The sequence below is a fragment of the Salvia miltiorrhiza genome, chromosome 5, assembly GCF_028751815.1.
Source record: "Salvia miltiorrhiza cultivar Shanhuang (shh) chromosome 5, IMPLAD_Smil_shh, whole genome shotgun sequence".
NCBI lineage: Eukaryota > Viridiplantae > Streptophyta > Magnoliopsida > Lamiales > Lamiaceae > Salvia > Salvia miltiorrhiza.
In genome coordinates this window covers 10,395,682-10,417,321 of record NC_080391.1, presented here as the reverse complement: position 1 = coordinate 10,417,321, position 21,640 = coordinate 10,395,682, and the positions used below count along the sequence as shown (strand labels likewise).

At 39.1% G+C, this 21,640-nt stretch overlaps 2 protein-coding genes across 5 annotated transcripts; both read left to right on the top strand.

Annotated features, from left to right (window-relative positions):
• Window positions 1-2,266: 2,266 nt before the first annotated feature.
• Window positions 2,267-9,433, top strand: LOC130985929 (tRNA (guanine(9)-N1)-methyltransferase). Of its 3 annotated transcripts, none has more exons than XM_057909108.1 (5): window positions 2,276-2,866; window positions 4,680-5,039; window positions 5,505-5,625; window positions 7,278-7,294; window positions 7,436-9,433. In XM_057909108.1, the coding sequence occupies exons 1-5, from the start codon at window positions 2,285-2,287 to the stop codon at window positions 7,520-7,522; spliced, it is 1,167 nt and encodes a 388-aa protein (XP_057765091.1). In that variant the 5' UTR covers window positions 2,276-2,284; the 3' UTR covers window positions 7,523-9,433. The 3 variants fall into 3 exon arrangements, with proteins under 3 accessions (XP_057765093.1, XP_057765091.1, XP_057765092.1); XM_057909109.1 differs by lacking the exon at window positions 7,278-7,294 and adding an exon at window positions 5,831-5,847 and having other exon boundaries at window positions 7,436-8,348; XM_057909110.1 differs by lacking the exons at window positions 7,278-7,294; window positions 7,436-9,433 and having other exon boundaries at window positions 2,267-2,866; window positions 5,505-5,876.
• A 7,111-nt stretch (window positions 9,434-16,544) lies between these two features.
• On the top strand, window positions 16,545-20,959 carry LOC130985928 (uncharacterized). Of its 2 annotated transcripts, XM_057909107.1 has the most exons (6): window positions 16,545-16,905; window positions 17,063-17,421; window positions 17,494-17,695; window positions 18,201-18,962; window positions 19,041-19,621; window positions 19,724-20,959. In XM_057909107.1, the coding sequence occupies exons 4-6, from the start codon at window positions 18,221-18,223 to the stop codon at window positions 20,675-20,677; spliced, it is 2,277 nt and encodes a 758-aa protein (XP_057765090.1). In that variant the 5' UTR covers window positions 16,545-16,905; window positions 17,063-17,421; window positions 17,494-17,695; window positions 18,201-18,220; the 3' UTR covers window positions 20,678-20,959. The 2 variants fall into 2 exon arrangements, with proteins under 2 accessions (XP_057765090.1, XP_057765089.1); XM_057909106.1 differs by lacking the exon at window positions 17,063-17,421.
• The last annotated feature ends 681 nt before the right edge of the window (window positions 20,960-21,640 follow it).

Genomic DNA, 21,640 nt, shown 5'->3' with positions numbered 1-21,640 from the left:
TCAATGAATTAGAGAGGGAGGGCGCTATAGTGGGAACCATCTTATAGCGCCTCCCGCTGAAAATGCTCTTATACACATCTTAAATTTCACTTCATCCGTCTCATTATTTTTGGGCACGAAGATTAAAAATGTTTAATTAGTTGATAAAGTGAGTTGGTGAAAATTATTTAATTATTAGGTATAGAGAGAACATATACTATTATATAAAAAAGAAGTGAGTTGGTGAAAATTATTTAATTAGTTACACACTCTCTAGCTCACCTATCTCTCTCGCTCATTTATCTGCTGTAGGCAGCAACACCCCAAAATCGCTATCCTCTCTCGGCGGCACCCCAAAATCGTCAGCGGCGACACCCAAATCGCTGGAGAAGAAGGTGAGTTTCGATCCAAAGCTCTGTAAGTGTAACCCCATTGGTCCTCTTCTCAATTATTTGGGGTTCGACGTCCCCTGCAACCTTCAATGGCGACGACCCTTGCCCCTGAATTTTTTGGCGAATGGCAGCGACAAGGCTGCCACCACCATGAATTTTCCCCCCTCTACTTCTGCTATCTCTCCCTCTCCCTCTCTCGTTGCGCACACAGATCTCAGTGTGTGCGTGTGTGGAGCGGCATCACAGATCTTGATGGCGTGGAGCAGCGCCATCGCCGGTAAATCAGAGAGGTGGCGCGAGGGGTGATCGCCGGTGTCATTGGTTCTTCTGCTCACCAGAAAAGTAATCTTGAATAGCCAATTGAGGTATTCTTGCTTTAGCCGAGAGATAGCAGAGAAGAGTGTTTGAAGAGCAACTGTTATGATTGAACTTGAATTCCTTTATGAATTGGTGTTGGGTGATGGTCTTCTGGTAATGGACGAAATTCCTTTTTCAAACGGGCGGCCGCGTTGCCGGCGAAAGAGGTGAAACAGCAGCCAGCAATCACACAGAAAATAGGTTGTTAATTAACACATTAATCTTGATGGGCCACACACTATTAAAACTTAACTATCATTTTCTTAATCTCCGTGCTAAAAAGAAAGTGGTCACATTTATTGGATGGAAGAGTATAAATTTATAATTACAAAATTATACTCAATTTTGAAATTAATTTAAAATTGATTTCAAATTGAAAACTCGATTTTTATTAGTATGGATTTCAATATACGCACCAAGGTCCAATTATAAACTCTGGCTAGTAAATTTAAGGGTTAATTGCATCAAAACCTGACCTTTTCCCAAAATCTGATTTTTTTGACAATCTTTTTAATTGCAGCAAAAATTTCAACGAGCTTTCAATTTATTGCAATGTCCGTCCGGGGAAAATTTCCGGCTAAATTAAATCTAAATTGGCAGCCGGAATGCCAACGTGGCATCAGAAATGCCAAATCACACCCCATCCTCCTCCCACATCACCCTCTCTCTCCCTCTCCCCCATCTCTCTCGGCGGCAGCAAGGCAACCACCGCCACCATCTTCCTCCACCTCATCTCTCTCCACATCTCACCATCTCACAGCACACACACAGTAAGAACTCATCGCCCAGACACAACCTCTCTCGCCGCTGCAATCTAAAATCCGACGACTACAGTGGTTGGGTGAAGCCAACCTCCGTTGCTTCTCTCTCTTGGCCTCTCTCTCTCTCTCTAACTCAACGACAAACACCCAAAGCCACCGCAGACTTCATCCCCATTCCTCCTATGAAACCCTAGATCCACTTTTCTAGGACCTCCGTCTGCTCGCTTCCCCTTCTCCCATCCCCCACTGCCCGAGGACCGACTTTTTCTGGGACCTCCACCGCGCGAGGTTTTCCGGCGGCGGAGTGTACGCAGTGAGGGCGGTGGAGAAAGTGAGAGAGAGGGGATCTCTTGGCTGAGGCGAACTCGCCGCCGTCGCTCGATTCCTTTCTCTCTCGGTGGGAGATGGGGGAAGGAGAAGCGTCCCATAGAGGTGAGAGCCGATGGTGTGGTAGTTGTGGCAGATCTGGGCGGTTGTGGCAGATTTGGAGGAAGTGAGAGAGAGGGTGAGAGCCTAGGGGGAACTGGGAAGGGGGATGGGGCAGAGAGAGAGATGGCGACGTGGGAGGGGGAGAGGGTGTGATCTGGCATTTCTGATGCCACGTTGGCATTAGAAATGCCAACTCAGATTTAATTTGGCTGGAAATTTTCCCCGGACGGACATTGCAATAAATTGAAAGCTCGTTGAATTTTTTGCTACAATTAAAAATATTGTCAAAAAATCAAATTTTGGGGAAAAGTAAGGTATTTTGATGCAATTAACCCTAAATTTAAAAAAGAAAAATGAAGAAACTCGATGCTATTGATATTCCGACGTCGTATGGTTAGCTGTTACCAAATCGCTGCTTCAGGTCCGTGCGGAAACTGGAAAACCTCAATACGACGCCCTTTACCGCCGCAGCAACGGCTGCATTTCCCTCTTCCAGCATCCCGTCTCACTCAACTACGTACCACTCTCACACCATATCTGCAAATGGAACCGGCGATGGAGCCCTTGCAGAATGACCAAACTGCTCCCCCCGCCGCCGCTGCCCTGCCAATGTCGAAGAACGCTCAGAAACGGCTGCTCAAGCAGCAGAGATTCGAGGCGAAGAAGGCGGAGAAGAAGGCGCAGATGAAGGAGCACAAGAAGCGCGAGGCGGAGCGCAAGCGGACGGAGTGGGCGGAGAAATTGGCGAGCCTCGGCGACGAGGAGAGGGAAAAGCTGATCGAGCAGAGAAAGGGGATGAGGAGAGAGCGCATGGAGAAGCGGTCGGAGGAAAAGGGGCAGAAACTCGAGCGGCTGCAGCAGGCGAGGGTTAATGGTCAGAATGTGGTTATTGATCTCGAGTTCGCTCATCTCATGACATCTACTGAACTCAGCAGCCTCGTTCAGCAGGTCAATTTCTTTCTCTTTTATTTTCATTTTTTGTGTCTCTCTGTGTGTTTGAGTTTAATGAGTAGTTTCTCGTCGTTTTGAAGTTTTATGGACTATTGGATTCGCAGTGTAACTTACTTTGATTGTTGAATTGCTTTATCAACGCTGCTTCTCTTGAATCAGATACTTGATTTCGTTAGATTTTTTAGTCTGTTCGTGTGTGTTCATGAATTGCCAACCTGCCCGAACTTCAACTGCATTTTGAGTTCTTGTAGACAAGGATTTCACTAGCATTGAGAAGCCTGTAGGATTGTGATGTTTTCAAGACCTGGAGGCTATTTAAATCCACATGCCTACAGCATGTCATTCATCTGATACTGCAGGAATGAAAGGGCATATATAGTTTGGGTTTGGCTGTTTTTTCCTCCTAAACTTTAATCTGATTAGTGTAACTGTTGGTTCCAAAAGTTATGTATGTGAAGTTAATATTCCTCGTCTACGAAAGCAAAGTATGATAAAATAGAAAGGAGTGCTTATGTCGATTAGTTTAACAGGGCCATTATAACTAAGGACATCACTAGTCTTGTATCAGTGGACAAACCATATGGCCCTGAGTCATCTTAAGGAAACTTACAACTCCAGAGATCCTTAGGCAAAAATCATCAATTGGATTGTATTCCAACTCATACTTATTATAGTCACAACTTTCCTCTTAACCCCAAGGAACGTTATCCAGAATCTTATAGTGCAGTTGATTTGTCCGTTCAATTTGACAGCATACAAATACAAGTTATTAAGATATGTCACACCAGTTTGCTCCTTGTATGTAAGTGTTTGTGAAATTTATGCAACACTGGCCCTATCTCCTATGGAATGCTCTTGAACCTTGAACATGAACTAGGGGCGCCATTTCTCTTCTGCAACGCTTGTATAATATATGGGCTGTTCGGTGTAGATAGAATCATGGGACAGAGGGTCTATGCCCATTGGCTGATTAAGGGCTTTTCGAGCTCTGGATTGTCTGAAATGATTAAATATCTCTGGTATTTATTTTTTCCAACTTTCTAATTTCAAGCTTTATGGAAGACATTAGTTTTGAGGGTCAGAAGACAAGCATGGGCTATCTGATATTTTGCAGAGCCATATGTTATGGTGTGTCAATTGTGGAATGACTTAGATTCCGTATCAATAGGCCCTGTATTCGAAACATAGATGGACATTATTCTTCAATGATAAATCACTGTAGTACATAGGGTGAAGCCATTTTGTGAACATGGTGTAGAAATTGCAATTTTCTTTCCTTTTTAGTCTATGTTGTACTAGTACTTTTTACTTTACGAAGCTTGTGAAGCTTTTGGAAATGATTAATTATACAATTCAAAGTATTTCAATGTGAATCTTACTTGTGCTTGAACCCAACAACTTATTTTTTAGAAGTTGAATGTGATCTTCTCGTGCATCCTTAAGGGATCCTTCTATGTCCGGTTTCAGTTATGTTGCTGCTGCTATGTTCTGACTTCTCATATGCCCAAACTGTTGTGTGCTGCCTTTTTCCCCTGCTTATTGATGCCCTTCTGCTTCTCACACAATGAGACTGTTTCAAATATGTTGATATTGTCACAACAAAACAACTTCGAATAATAGGGCATGCATGAGTATTTGGAATGCCTGTAATTGCACCATATACTTTTGAGCTTATGATTTTATGATTTGATGGTGACTCCATAGGTCATTTGAGCCTGTTTCCGACTTTCTAAAGCTGAGCTTGTTTGGTCAACATACTTACCACTAGCTTTTTCAGTCATATTAAGCTAATAATTGATTCTACATGCAGATTATGTATTGCTATGCGATAAATGGAAGATGTGCCTTACCAGCCCATATATGGCTGACAGGTTGCAAGGGGGAAATGCAAAATCAACTTATGCGGATTCCAGGATATGATAGATGGTTAATTGAGAAGGAGGATCAATCCTACATAGAAGCCTTTCAAGATCAGAAAGAAAATTTGGTGTATCTCACAGCTGATTCTGAGAATTCTCTGGATGAACTCGACCTGAAATCAATTTACATCATTGGTGGTTTGGTGGATAGGAATCGATGGAAAGGCCTCACCATGAATAAAGCAAATGAGCAAGGGATTAAAACAGCGAAACTGCCAATTGGATCTTACTTGAAGATGTCCAGTTCTCAGGTTGTGTTATTTTCCTTAGTACTCTTACTTAGATGGTATATCTTTCCTATTTTTATATTGATTTTCGTTAATCCACATCCATCCATATTTTTCTAAAACGCTCTGGAAGGATGCCCAAACAACAAGAATATAGATAATGCTTTTCACAAAATCTGAAGGCATGACATGAACAATTGATAGGATGTTAACATCTAGGCTTTTTGCTGGCCTGACTGACATGCTGACATGTTGCATAATGATATATATGTAGTCTCATTTGTGTGAGAAGTAGGTCCTGGGATATAATGATGTGTAATGATATCATATGTAGTTTCATTTGACTGAGACGGTGCATGATGATATATAGTCTCATGTTAGTTTGATCTTGGTGGCATATAACATAATAATCTTAGGGGTGCAACTCCAAGTAAACCGCCCATTTTCACTTCTTATGGGTGGTCTCATAATTTGGCTACTTGGTTGCAGGTCCTTACTGTGAATCAAGTTGTGGAGATACTTCTCAAGTTTTTGGAATCAAGAGACTGGAAGCATTCATTTTTTCAGGTGATTCCTCTGAGAAAAAGAGGTGAAGCTGGATCAGAGGACAATACGGAAGAGGGCGAAGGGAAGGTTAGTTACAATGAGGATGAAACGGATGATGAAGAGAGTGCAGGGATGGACGATCAAAAGGCAAAAAGGCCGTGCATTGACACATAGATTAAAGCTTGAATTTGACCCATCAAATTTTTTGTAGATGATATTTCTTTGTCCTCTACTCTGATAAACTGGTTGTATTCTATTAGCATTGCAGAGCACAGTCACATTGAAGGTAATCAATTTTCATCCCAATTAATTAAAGAGAACAGAAGAGCGGGAATTGTTTGGAAAATTTCAAAACAGTTAAGTCGTCTTTTGTAAAACCTAAAACTACATTAGAAATGATACCATCCCTACAAAATCAAAAGAAATCAAAAGAAAAGAGAACATTAATTTGAAAAGAGAAGAAGTTAAGAGGTGATAGAAACAGAAATATGCTAAACAGCTTAATTCAAACATGGGATGCAATTTTTTTTGAAACAATAAAGCTAAGCTCATTAGAAACTTTTCTTTATGTGAAAATGCTGTCAATCCAGTGTTGCAAAATTGATCTAATGCTAGTTATAATTGGCAATTATATTAGTAATTATTAATATAGTAATGTTTTTAGTATTTGATGAGTTAACATCCACATTGTCTGTTTCTAATTAGCCAACACAGCCTTATTTGAGGACGCTGACTTCTTTGAGATGCTGATTTTTTTGACAGCGCTGGCCATCTTTTTGGAATCGAACTTAAAGTATTATTATTATTGAGGCTGATGTATATTCCCTAGTTAACAACAATGAATTGTTAGAAATAATTTTTGTTATAAACATTTATCTCGTTGTCATCGTTATCTTATTCTCCTATTTTTAGTTTTTAGCCAACGTTGGCTTTCAACCTGTGTTCTCTGAATTTTTCGATAATTCTCGCATCCTTAATTAATAATTAATAGTATCAACGCTGGTAGTTCTCATATCCCTAATAGAAGCTATAAAGGTTAAATAGCTCTGTGTGGCCTCATTTTTTGGTTTATTACTCTTGGACAGCGTTCAGCGTTGGTCTATTTTGGCGAATTTTGGCTTAGTGTCCGACGCGGCCCCTTTTGTGAGATTTCTTCCTTAGCCAGCATTAGTCAACCTTGGCTTCCTTCTTTATCAACGCGGCCCTGACTCCATGCTTTTTCTTTTTTCCCTTCTCAGCGCTAGCTTTTCAGCTAATGCTCGATTTTTCTTTTTTTTTGTTCCGCCAGCGCTGAACAGGAGATCGAGAAAAGGCCAGCGCTGACTTAAGCAATTTATATCATATTTGAAGTGATTCAAATCTGGTTTGTTATTATGTATTTGTTGCGATCTTTACGAAGCTTGTGAAGCTTTTGGAAATGATTAATTATACAATTCAAAGTATTTCAATGTGAATCTTACTTGTGCTTGAACCCAACAACTTATTTTTTAGAAGTTGAATGTGATATTCTCGTGCATCCTTAAGGGATCCTTCTATAGTCTCATGTTAGTGTATAACATAATAATTTTAGGCATTCCATGTATGTTCTTGCTAATGGACTGCAAAATCCGATGAGGGCAATAAGGAAGAGGGCGAAGGGAAGGATGGTTATGATGAGGATGAAACGGAAGCTGGGACACATGATGAAGACAGTGCAGATTCTATTAGCATTGCAGAGCACAGTCACATTGAAGGTAATCAATTTTCAAATCCCAATTAATTAAAGAGAATAGAAGAGCATGGAATTGGTTGGAAAATTGCAAAACATAAAACTACATTAGAAATGATACAATCCCTATAATTGGTCCTTATGCTGGGGGAAAGGCTCAATGCAGGCGACTGTAGATGGACCAGCATTAGGTGAATCCTTGAAGAAATTCATAGGTGCAGCTCCAAAGAAGCCATGTTGGTGGGGAATGTGATGGAAAGCCGGTGGCGGAAAGCCGTGGAAACCCATGGAGGCGTGATCGACCATCCTCTTGACGAGAGGCTCCCCTCTCAAGGAGCCGCGCTCGCCGCCATCAAACTCGCGGTAGCGGTGAAGGTAGACGGTGAGGGGCTCGATGTAGTCGTCGAAGCCAAGCTTGCTCATGGCCCAGAGGACATCCTCGGCAGTGATGGTCTTGCGCTGCTCGCGCTGGCAGCGGTCGTTGGCCTCGCTGGTGATGAAGCTGATGTACTCGGAGACGCATTCTTGGATGGTCTCCTTGGCGTCGTCGGATATTTTAGCGTGGGGAGGGAGGATCTTGCGCATGATCCTGATCACATTGGCTATCGGCATGAACCGATCCTGCTCGCGGACGATGCATTCCGACTCCTCCCCGCCATGCTGGTTCATGTCTGCTTTACCACCACCAACATCATTCTTTTTCTTAATTAATTCATACATTATTCCTATGAGAGAGGAGGAAGATGATGAACACGGAAACTCACCGGAGTTAGTTGTTGTGAGCCTGCGGTAGCCATGAAAGCCTCCATTGTTCCCTCCCAGTTCCATCTTCTATCTTTCTATATCACACAAGAAGATGATGAACAGAAATAGTGGTCATTAATTTATAAAGAGGAAGAAGAAAAGAGAAGGACACATGGCGGGAGGCGTTGCAAACAAGAGAATGGCATTTGCCACAGTTGGTTGGGCAGGGGAGGCGTTGCAAACAAGAGAAGGGCATTCGCGGATCAGAAATAATGGTTCACAGTTGGGCACCACTGGGTGGCTTGACCGGGCAGTAGCCAACGTTTACCATTGTTCCATTGGGTCGGTGCTGATTTTTTCGATAATTCTCGCATCCTTAATTAATACCCATGCTTTTTCTTTTTTTCCCTTCTCAGCGCTAGCTCTTCTGCTAATGCTCAGCGCTGACTTAAGTAATCACCAATTAAATATCAGCGCTGACTTATATCATATTTTAAATGATTCAAACCTTGTTTGTTATTATGTATTTGTTGCGATCTTTGTTAAAAGATTAGCCTTTGTGTGAGTATGCCAACATCGGCATCAATTTGTTACGAGGAAAGAAAGGTTAAAAGGAACCAATATGTGCAGCTCTCTTCCATTACTTCGATCAGAGGTCTACTAGCAGCAAATCCAGCAACTACACCTTTCAATTTCAGTAACACAAATCAAAGGTTTCATCTATGAATTTCCTCCGTTCATTTACACTTGCTCACAGTTAGAACACTTTAATTGCAGTACCACAAACATTTTCAGACTTCAAATTCATGATAAGCAATACACAAACCTTTTCATCTACATAGGTATACATATCGATTATGCTTATATGAAATCACTCAGAATTTATATATGTACATACGCATATTTTGAGTATAACTATTTTTTTTACAAGAGATTGAATGAGTTTAAAAACCTACTGGAATAAGAGAAAGAAGAAAGATGGAGTCTTGAGTTTTGATTTTGCTTGTCGAGCCTGAGTGTTTTGGGCATCTGAGTGGGGAGGAGATGAGGCGTCGACGGCGCTGCTGTCCGTCCGGTGGTGGTGGTCTGCCACTGACCGAAGAGAGAGAGATTTCGAGGGAGGTCAGCGGCGGCGGTTGGCTTCGTCAGCTAATGCGTCCGTCGGATGAGGGAAGGAGGCGGCGTCACGTGGGTGGCGTTGTCGTCGGCGGGAGTCAGAGAGGGAGGCCAGGCGCGGCGGCCCTGCCGCTGTCGCTCGGCCACGGACGGAGAGAGAGATGGGGACGAGAGAAGGGAGAACCGAGGGTGTCAGTGGCTGTCGCCGCTTGCTCCGGCGAGCTCTGGCGGCGGTGGATTTCGATGGTGGAGGGGTGGATTTTCTGGCGGAACTGAGGGAGAAAGGGGCGAGCAGATTTTGAGAAGGAGAGGGAGATCCATGTGTGCGCGTTGAGTGAGGAAATAGGAGAGTTGGCTGGGTGTTGGGCTCCTGACATGGGCCCGATTTAATTCCCTTGGGCCATTTTTATTTTATATGTTGGGCTGCAGTTATTTATTAAGTCATGGGCTAATTTATTTAAACTTGGGCTGCCCTTGTATATTGGGCTGCAAAATTTTTAAAAAAATGGGGAGGTCCTTGATTTAATTATTTTAAATGGGCTGCCCATTATTTATTAATTAGACTTATAATAAACTTTGATTAATTAGTTTTAAAAGATTATTTGCATAATAATATTATATGATTATTATGTGCATATTTTAAGTAATCACTTATTACATACTAAGCATGACATTGCATTGCATTTGCATCATGCAATAAAAATATTTATGATTTAATTAGTCTTATTTGTAAATCCAATTATTTAAGAATAATAAAAAAAGAGTATGGATATTGTTGGTATCCTTGACTCAAGAGTTAGTTTTCAATTATTTATTTATTAAATTTTGAAAACCCGGCGTGATGAACCATAGTAGTTAAGCACACCCACTAAGACTTTAAGTTAATTTTCACGAGACCTATTAAGAAAAGAATTTCTTGTAGACTTTGTGGACCAAGGGGAGTAGCGCTGCTTTCCCGAGATGAGTTTATGTGATTATTGACTCAACTCAAAAGACCTATTGAATTGACTCGCAATCGTACGAGGTCAATTGCAGTGGAATAAGCTAACACAAGTAGTCTTTCAAGTAAAATTTCACAGGGCATTAAATTAGTCACACAAAAAAATAGTAAAACTCTGTATTAGTTCAAGACTTTAATAGATTTCTACAGACTTTTAAAGTCTGGGTGTATTAGTTCAAGACTTTTAAAAGTCTATGAAAATCTGGGTGTATTCCTTCAAGACTTTTAAAAGTCTATAAAAATCTGAGTGTATTCGTTCAAGTCTTTTAAAAGTCTATGAAAATCTGGGTGTATTCGTTAATCTATGAACTTTAAAGTTGGAATGACTTTCATTGATTTCGTTCAAGAAATAGGCATCAACAAATCCGAAGATAAACCAAGAAAATTCATAAATCTTGCAAAATTCCCGCGCTCGTTGACAAGGATTCCAGCGCTTGCTTGGGAACAAATTGATATGCAAAAGCGAAAAAATAGGGGAGTGGCCGAAATTATGAAGAGGACAGCGCTGGCTAAGGAAAACGTGAATTATGAGTGGCCAGCATTACTTAAGGAATGTCAGCGCTGGTAAATTTGATAAAATGACAACGTTGGCTAAATAAAAAAGGAGAAAAAATGAAAGAGCCAACGCTGGTAAGGGAAAGGAAAATAATTGAAGGGGTCGACGCTAGCAAAAGAAAAAGAGTGAAAAAAGATCGAGTATTACTTGAAGAAGCTGAAGGATAGTCAGCGCTGGCAAACAAAAGAGGGCCTTTGAAAGAGTCAGCGCTGAATTAGTGACTAAGAAAGGGCCAACGCTGAAAAAAAAAGAAAAAGAAAGAAGAGAGTCGAAAAGAAGTAAAGGTGAGGGGGGCAAAAATTATTACAAAGCCAGTGCTGCCTTGGGCGATTACAAACCAAGAGCCGGCGTCGATTAAAGGAAGTCAGGGACCGAAAGAAAGTCAGCGCTGACTCGGGTAATTAGATGTTAAAGGCCAGCGCTGGCCAAAAGATAAAAGTCACCGAAAGTTGTCAACGCTGGAGTATTACCTGAAGAAGCTGAAGGAGAGTCAGCGCTGGCAAACAAAAGAGGGAAAGAGTCAGCGCTGATTATTGTCTGTATATATATCAGAAGATATATCAGAAGGCCGGCGCTAGCGCTCATGGGTCCTATAAGAGTGATAGTGTCTTTCAGTCTCTTCCTCTGCTCAAAGGAAGATAAGATGGAGGAAGAAAAAGGGAATCTATCGGGTTAGGAAAGATAAGGCTTCTCGATTCCACCGGCTGTTACTCGTACACAAAAGCGGCCGCTGGGTCATGGGTGCATGTCTATCGCTCGTTCAATTCCTAGGTTCGCTGGATCTTTGGATTTCAAGTCCGAAAATATCACGTCAAATTCTTGCTAATTCATTAAAAATCCGACTAAGAATTCATTTAAAAGCATGAAGAATCCATGAGAATTTTATAGACTTTTAAAATCCACTGACTTTTAAAATCTACATAAATCTTGAACTAATACACACCCTTAAATACATTAATTGAGAAGTTTTGTTTGTAGTATTATTCTAATGCGTTTAATTAAATAACTGGAATAAATTTAATTCTAACAAGTAACAATGACGGAATAAAAACAAATAGAACACTAGTAAACAATGCATAAAATAAATATAAACCTTAGGCAACAATTAGTGTTTCCCGTTCAGCAGAAAATATTCGAGTGTTCGGATAATGGAGAGGAGCTCTCTTATATAGAAGGAAAAAGGCGGAAAGGAAATGAAAGATTGGAGTACGATGAAAAGGAAATGAAAAGCTGAAAAGGGGTCTCGGGCGAACAGGTGCAACGGGCGAAGTGGCTGTCGGCACTCGGCCGCGTGATCGGCCATGGAAGCTTCCATTGTTCCCTAGAAATATTTTTCTTTAGTTGTTTTTGGAAAAGGAATGGTGATTAATTTATAGACATGAGGAAGAAAAGAGAAGTACACATGACAGAAAGGCGTTGCAAACAAGAGAAGGGTATTCACCGTTGAGAAATAATGGTTCACAGTTGGGCAGCACTGGGGTGTGGGCTTGACCGGCAGACGACATTTACGTGCCTTTTTCCTATGCATTCCCCCCCCCCCTCTCTCTCTCAAAAACGGCAAATTCTATGCGCGAATAAGAAAAAAGTGTTAGTATTTCATATATTTTCCTTTCACCAACTTGGACACCCAAATTGTCAAACTTCAAGTCTTCATTTTCATCGCACCATCATCGACGGCGATTCAGATCTGGTGCCGTTGGCTACTTCTACCACCAATCCTCCATTTCACTTTAGCTTCACTTTTTCATAGATCCTGCTATAAGAGCGGGTAGGGAACCAAAACACAAATGCAAGACGACGCCAAATCTGTGCTTTTCAAAACCAAAAAGCACGCATCTTACCACCGACTTGTTTCTGGCAAGAAAGGTCCATTGATTTTGTGGAGAGAGAAATCAAAAGAAAAGAGAACATTAATTTGAAAAGAGAAGAAGTTAAGAGGTGATAGAAAGAGAAATATGCTAAACAGCTTAATTCAAACATGGGATGCCAGCTCATTTTTATTTGGCATTCACATAATCACATTATATTAAGATAATTTTTTTTGAAACAATAAAGCTAAGCTCATTAGTCATTAGAAACTTTTCTTTATGTGAAAATGCTGTCAATCCAGAGTTACAAAATTGATTTAATGCTAGTTATAATTGGCAATTATATTAGTAATCTATACTAATATACTAAAGGAAAGTAGTCTACCGTATTTTCCCGCCAAAAAACCTCTATCACACAAGTTATACAAAAATTAATATTTTATTAGAAATCAACAACTTTATGAGGCTGCCCAACAACTTTAATGTGACTCTTCAACTTCAAGGCTGCCTATTTAATCCCCTCGAAAAAAAAAGCTGCTTATTTAACTTCTGATTCTTTTTATTGTCTCTTCAACTTTTAAAATCAAATTTTCATCTCTGCAACTTCTTAAATCATTTAGGATGCCACGAATATAAATATATGTGATTGACATTTCTCTTTAGCAAATTATTGCGGCTACTGCTGCCCACAAAATGTAGTATATATATATGTATATTTCGTAGTATTTGCATGATTTTGTAGCTCATTAATATTCTTCTACGGAATACTTTTGCAGGTACATATATTCACTTCATATGAATTACCACAAGTAAGTTAATCTATATCTATGTTTTCTCTCTTTTGTGTTCAAATTCACTGCAAAAATAACTTAGCGTAAATCAATTATTATTACATCAGAGAATTCAACCCAAATCAATGTATCTTGAGAAAATTAATCTCATTTGTAAATTTCTTTTTACCACAAATTAGCTCAAGAGAATTTCAGTCTCTTATATAGCAAGATGTATTTAAAAAAAAAACAATTAAGTACTCCTGAGAAGAAAAAGAAGAAGAAGAAGAGAATTATGAATAGCAGAGTGAAGAGAAGAAGAAGAAGTGCCCGAGAAGTGAAGGAAAAGAAATACATGTGTCGATGAAGAAGCCATGGTAGAGAAGAAGCATTTATCGATAAAACTAAAACTAGGGGCTTCTCTTATTTTTCCTTGTATATTGTTTTTGTAATTTTGTATTTTACTATGTTTTTTTTATGGAACTTACCCGGGCCCAAATTATCATGTTATTTAATTTGGATAATTAGTTTGGGCTTTTAGTTTTTTCGAATAATAGTTTAGTCTTATTTTAATCCATGTCTAAAATTATTATATTTTGTATGAATTATTCATTTACTGTAATATTTATTGTAGATTAGTAATTACATATTTGTTGTTGGTTAGACTCGGGTTGTTTGGGGATGATGGTTAGGCCAGAGTTTCCAAAACAATCCTCCCGCTCTTCCAACTATTTCTTTATCATCTTTTAGAAGAGCACTCTTTTTCCTTTATACGGTTTATCCCTTTGGGTTTTATGTAGAAAGGTTTTAATGTGACTCGGCCCTTAGTTTGTGTTTATGCTTTCAAGTGTTCTTTTTAGGTTGTTTTTTTTCTCTCTCTTTTTTATATATATAAAATGCCTTTTAATAAAATAATTAGTAATTACATATATATAAAAAAGCAAAATTTCGAGATGTGTTTGTAGATTAATAATTATGTATTAATATGAAAATTAAATTATGATCTAATAAGATTATTATGTAATTATGTTTATGTAAATATATATTAACATTGACGATGAAGCGCAGTCTGTTGGTAAGACGCTTCCCCTCCAACCAATAGGTCGGGGGTTCGAGTCACCCTAGGAGCTAGAGTGTGAGTGGGTTTTTTCATTTCTTTGGTTGTAACAAATTTTTTTTTAAAAAAAATATATATTAACATTGTTAAATATATAAAATAGGTTATTCTTAAAAGAAAAATATAATTCATTATCAGAGAAGTTTAGGATTTAATTAATTGGATTAGTCCCTTCACTAAAAAATGTGGTGTACTTCTTTTAGCAAAACTCATTTTAGTGCCTTTAGATAACGATTTGGGACCCAGGTCCAATTTTTAGTTAAAAATATAATAATTTTAGACATGGATGTGTTAATAACTATAGATATATAATATTAATGAATGAAATATTTTTCAACAGTACATTATGAATGGTTTAATTATAAGGATGATTTATATATTTTATATGCAAAATTAATTATATAAATAATTAAATATAGTTTACTATAATTTAAAATTGATTGAAATTAAAAGCTACTTAATTTATAATATATTTAGTGGAAATCAAACTTTTGATAAATATTTTTATTGCTTATAGTGATTCTATATTTCAAATATATAAATAAGAGAAACAAGTGTTGCCCGTGCGAAAGCACGGGGGCAACACTAGTTATGAATATAGTAATGTTTTTAGTATTTGATGAGTTAACATCCACTTTGTCTGTTTCTAATTAGCCAACACAGCCTTATTTGAGGACGCTGACTTCTTTGAGATGCTGATTTTTTGACAGCGCTGGCCATCTTCTTGGAATCGAACTTAAAAGTATTATTGAGGCTGATGTATATTCCCTAGTAACAACAATGAATTGTTAGAAAGAAGTTTTGTTATAAACATTTATCTCGTTGTCATCGTTATCTTATTTTCCTATTTTTAGTTTTTAGCCAACGTTGGCTTTCAACCTGTGTTCTCGCATATCCCTAATTAATAGTATCAACGCTGGTAGTTCTCATATCCCTAATCGAAGCCTCATTTTTCGGTTTATTACTCTTGGACAGCGTTGGTGTTTTTCTTATTTTCTAATTCAGCGTTGGTCTATTTTGGCTTAGTGTCCGACGCGGGCCCCTTTTGTGAGATTTCTTCCTTAGCCAGCGTTAGTCAACCTTGGCTTCCTTCTTTATCAAAGCGGCCCTGACTCCATGCTTTTTCTTTTTTCCCTTCTCAGCGCTAGCTTTTCAGCTAATGCTCGATTTTTCTTTTTTTTGGTTCCGCCAGCGCTGAATAGGAGATCGAGAAAAGGCCAGCGCTGACTTAGGTAATCACTAATTAAAGATCAGCGCTGACTTAAGCAATTTATATCATATTTGAAGTGATTCAAATCTGGTTTGTTATTATTTTATTTGTTGCGATCTTTGTGTCTCATGTCTCTACTTATAAGCAGCGTCGCCACTATTGTCAAAGTTAGACAATTTTTAGCACTGGCCATCGTTGGCCTTTCTCTTGATTTAGCGGTGGGTTGAACATTTATGATCACTGCAAAATATTTTGTCTATTTTTCTTCCTTTTATTGAAACTAATTAAGTGAAGTGTTTATTCTCAAATAGCATGCAATTTCACGACGAGTGCTGGGGAGTTCCCATTTATGATGACAAGTAAGCCAAGTTAATTAATCACGTCACTAAATTGCAATTGACTTGCCAAATAATTATACATAATTAATCATTGCAATAAGTTGTTTGAGCTGCCCACTATACATGTATAATAATTAATTAACTTTGGATGGAATAGAGAAGCTTTTAGCGATTTTAATCTTACAAAATGAGCATAATGGGAAAAAGGGAATGAGATTTAGAGTACCACTCTTTATGTTCCACTCCATGTCCCACTTTCAATTTTGTTTAATTTCTTATATATATTTTCTTTAATTTCAATTTTATATGCTTTAGTTTAATTTTATGATTATTAACTAGGGTTTATTCCATCAATTTAGGGTATATAATTATTTTTTATCATTTAATTTCACTTTTATTAGTTAATAATAAGTTGATAAATTCAAAGTTATGGTATATACTTTTAAAAAAATTTAATCTTTTGAAATATAAATTAAATATAACTCATAGTATTATAATAAATTTTATTTTTATAAAAAAATATCTTTAAAATAATAAATATAAGCATGAGACACAGTGGCACACATAAAATTGTGGGACACTGAATCTCATCCCGGGAAAAAGAGATCGACAACATTATCAACGCTGACTCACCCCCTCTTTTTAGCAATTCTAGTTTCTTAACCAGCCTTGGCCCCTTTTAGCGAATTTTCTTCCTTAGTAATTTTATTTTTAACATTCAAAAGTTGCCCTAGAGTTACCGTTCCCTCTCATTTCATTTTTTTTTCTCGCTCAATACGCAGCGGCGCGCTTCACATGGGTTTTCTCCTGATTCGCTATCACTCCTCTTCCCACCTTGCATACCTTCCTTTTTCCTGAAGTTCCTCGCGATTCAACTGGGAGCGCCATCGTCGAAGACCTCCGCGATTTGGCTTCAAGCATCGCCGCTGGAAACCCTCGTCTTTTGCGATCAAGTCCGAATCAGACGTGATGTGAAGGTGAGTTTCATGCGTGAAGTTCTTCTTCGATTGCTCAATCTTCCTATGATTTCTATGATTTTTCCTGGTTCGAATTCTAGAATTGTTGAAAGGTCTAATTTTTCTTTCGTATCAAGCCCAATGCTCGATTGAGACGATTACTTAATTCCTGTTTCAGGAACTGAAAGAAATCAAAGAAAAACAAAAGATAGATGTAGACATCTCATATATTTGCAGCAGTAATAATTTCTGTATTGATAATATTCAAAAACTCAAACAACTAAACAAGATGAAGTGCCATTTATAGTAGCCTACCGAGTATTCTAGATGGCACAAGCTAACCCTAATCCAGCTAGCTAAAAGGTACTATCTAAAGAGCATTAAATGAAAGCTGCGTACAAGGGAAAACAACCAAAATAGTATAACAAAACTGATACAGTCACGAGCTAACCAGAACGGCCATATTCCCAGCTGGGATTCTTTGAGTCAAACCATCTTCTATCCTTGCTGGCATGCAACGTGGATAATGGAGCTGAGGTGGAGTTTCTTTATGAACAATAGCATAAGCTTTATGCATAGCAGATTCAGTTTGACCATCATCTCTAACAGGAACGGAAAGCTGATTCCTCCCGCGATTCTCCGCGGTTCCACTCCCAGTATTGCCATCGAGAACTCTTTGTGGCTCAATTTCGAGCGTCATCGTGGAGGACTTCTCGCGACTGAGCTTCAAACGCCGCCGCTGAAAACTCTTTGCGATTCCGCTCCGAGCACCTCCGTCAAAAGCCCTCGTCCTTCTATTTCTAACAGCGAGGTATTTCCAATTATTCCATCTTCGTGTGATTTCACTTCGCCGTGTGTTTCTTGTTTGAAATGAATTTTGCTATGTGATTGGCTTCTATATCGCTATGTGAAGGAAAATTCATTGATTTTTGAGAAGTGGAATACATGTCGACCTCTTGTTTGATGTGAAATGGTTCTAATATAGCTGCCACTATGCTTTCTCATATCTCACTTTTAAAATTTGTGTATATGAAAAGTGCTCCAGTAATTTAAAGAATGAAGTATTACTCGAATATGATATATCTAAGCCTATCTTTTCCAAATGTTTTGTTGATCTAAGATGCTCCATGGTATTGGCGGGCCAGTTTTGGTAATCTGAATCCTTGTTAGCCTTATAATCCCCTGATCCTAATTACATGTGTACTTGTTATGCCTTGAGTAAGTATGTTGTTGTTTTGGTTTTCAACGAATTATGTGACTGCTCGGCATACTTTTTTTTTTTTTTTTTCTAAGTGTCATTGTTGGTGGTAAAATAGGTACTCATGATGTAAAAGTCATGTCTACAGTAGGTGCGGAGCAAAATTTGATAAATCGTCAACAGGATATGCGATGTACTAGCTTATCCTCCTCGACTTTGAGACATAGAGATTTGAAGGAAATCAGAGAAATTCTTGGGGGGTATCCTTCTATTCTAGAAGTTAGGCTTCCTCGGTCTAGGGATGAACGTCCAGATAACTGTAGGGAGGATTCAATTCCTTTGTGGAAGAATCATATAGATGCGGGATTACGCTTGCCTCCTCCCCCTTTTATCTTAGAAGTTAGCCGATTGTTTGGTATTCCTTTTTTCCAAATCTCCCCGGGTGCAATGCGTAGGGCCCTCGCCTTTCATATCGTGTGCCACGTGAATGGGATTCAAAATACTGCTAGGCTATTCTTTAAGACTCAGGTTCTTAGGAAAACTGGCATTCATTACCACTTCAATTCGAATCCCAAACATAAGATAGAATTCCTGTCAGGGCTAGGTTCTCGTGACAAAGGGTGGTTGGGTAAATATTTCTTTGTGACCATTAAGGAGGGAGGATGGCGCTCCCTTGTTGGTGATTCTGAGATAAAATGGCATCCATACAAACATACTCCTCCCTCACCCAGGTCTTTACCTCGGCATAATGAGTTCGCCGTTTTTCATGGATTAAATAAACGTCATGACTCCGGGAAATTGGATTGTAAAGCCATGATAGAAAGTGCTACTGTTTTAGCCGGCTCTGCACTATTCTCTGTGTATCCTCGAGATAAGATTGGTAATTTCATTTGGTTTGTGCAATTTGAGCATGTTTTCATATTGAATTGGTTTGCTCATGACATGTATATATTTTCAGGTATGTCGTGGAAGCTGAATTCAGGAGCAATTGTTCCTGCCTTAACCGGGTCCTTCGCCTCCCCTATCGGTATTGCCAGCTCTGGCGTTGTTCCTTCTTCTCACCAGATTGATCCAATTAGCCAAAGTCCAGCGTTCGACTCTGGCCCTCTTCGCGGCAAGTCATCTGCCAGAGGCACGCCGACCTCTCGATCTCTTTGTTTGATCGATGATGTTTCCGCCTCATCTGATGAAAACGAGCCTCCAACTCGGCAGCCAAGGCGGAAAAGCACGGCTAAGAAAAATGATGGTGCTACCTCAAGTGTTGGGAAAAAGAGGCTCAGGAAACATGCGGGTCTCAGTGAAGAATCAAGAGTGGCCGTTGATCACCTCTCCTCCCCTCTCGTTTCTCTTACCCCGGCGTCGTTGGTTATCCCTCATCAATTCTCCCTACCTTCTACTCTTCCCCGATCTCTGCAGGACTTAAGGGGTACAGAATTTCAAGAGCGCTTAATGGCGCATGTAGTCCCTAGTGACCTCGAGACTATAAATACTATGAATTCAAAGAGCTTTAATAAGGAATTTTGTCAGGCTGTGGAATGGGTAAGGCATCCAATCTTGTGATTTTTTGTTCAATTATTGCTATCCTATATATATATGTGCACGTGTTTTACTTGTATATCTATTTTCATTTGACTTGTGCAGATGTCATTAAGGATTCTCTCATCCATCCAGCGTTCCGATGCCTTGGAAGAGAAATTGCAATCAAAGGACCAAGAAGTTGCTAGAGCTGTGGCCAAGTCTGATGCCTTGGAAGCAAAACTTGAAGAAGTTAATTCAGCGCTGAAGTTGCTCAACGCTGAGAAGGCTTCACTGTGTTCTGAGCTGGACCGGATGCGCAAATCCCGAGATGAGGAGATAGCGCGTGCTGAGGCAGGGCTTCACGAGAGCTATCAAGTTCAATTGACTAAGGCAAAAGAGGAGGCCTACATCTATGGTACTCGTGATTGTCGTTTGCAATACTTCTTGACTGGCGTTGGCCATCAGTTTCTGAAGATAATGTATGAGGATACCCTTAAGGCCTTCAGTAAAACGCCAGAGTCCTTATTTGTCTTGGGGCCGGCGATGGGAGTCTTGATTAAAGATGTGAGCTCATTGGTGATGAATCAGATCGGTGCCAGTGATGATCAGAGAGCTCTCTACAATTTCGATCATGTGGTTAGGGATGTCGACTCAAAAGCTTTGGAGAAATGTTTGGGTATTGATTCCCAAGCTCCTGCGGGGCCCTTGTGGTGGGCGCCCGTTGCCGATAAAGCATTGCAGCTTTTTATTGCAGGGGTATGCTCTGATCCTGTTCCTTCTTCTCCCTTCATACGAACTCCCTATTTGGATGCAGCTCGGGCGAATGCCGAGCCTATCATGACTCGAGTGGACCGTGACAATCCTTTTTATGCTCCCGCCTCTCCTGCTCCTGTTGCGGCGATTTCCGCCATGAGATCTTCAATAGAGCAGTATCACAGTAATGTGGTGACTTATGTCCGTGAAAGTCAAGCCCGGGCAGAGCCAGGTCCCATCATCGCTGGAGATTCCCGGAGTACCGCCCCATCCGATCAAGACGAGGTCCTTGATGGGGAAGTTGAAGCTGATGCTCCTCCCTAGTTATCTCCTTGGCCGCCGAGTTTATTCCTCTCTTTTTTGACTTGGGTTTTGTAGTTTCTAACTCTTATGCCTTTTTTGGCTGGGACTGTTGAGACCTGCTATTGATTTACAAGTGGCAGCGCTGACCCCTTTGACAACTTGAGCAACGTTATGCTTATAGTATAATATTATGCGGTTGGGACCCAACCCGGACAAACCGTTTATATAAATAATTTTGTTAAATGAAATCAAACTTATTCTTTAGTGCATTGGTAATGACTGTGCCTCTTCCTTTGCCTTAAACCATAGGGTCACGAGTTCGAAACCCTCTTTGCCCATTTTTCTTTCCTTTTTTTGCTTCAGTTTTTTTGGTTTTTTTTGTTCCTTTTTTTATTCCGTTTTTTGCTTTTTTTTTTTCCTTTTTTTTTTTTTTTTTCCTGTCTTTTTCGTGTTTTCTTTTTGTTTTTTTTTAATTATCCGTTTTGTTGCTTTTTTTTCCAGTTTTTTTTACTTTTTCGTGTTTCTTTTGGTTGTTTTTTTTTTCCTTTTTTGCTAATACGTTTTTTTTGGTTCCATTTTTGCTTTTTTTCCCCCGGTTTTTTTATCCTTTTCGTTTGATCTTTTTTTCAGTTTTTTATTTTATGCTTTTTATTAACACAATAGTTATTTTAATATAAATATTTACTTTCGTGAGTAAAAATAACAATTTTCGTGAAAAAAAATAATAATTTTAAAATATTACATTTCTTCATATGCATAATTACTTTTTATTAAGACAATAATTACTTTTAACAACTACATTTGTTAACACAAATGTGTACACATGTTAATATAAATATTCACCTTCATTCAATACAAAGTATTATATATTCCATCCGTCCACCAAAAATATGCCACTTTAGTTTCGGCATGAGTTTTAATAAAATGTGAGTGAAGTTGGTAGTGGAGTAAGGGTCCCACTTTAAGTGGAATGGTGTGGACCCT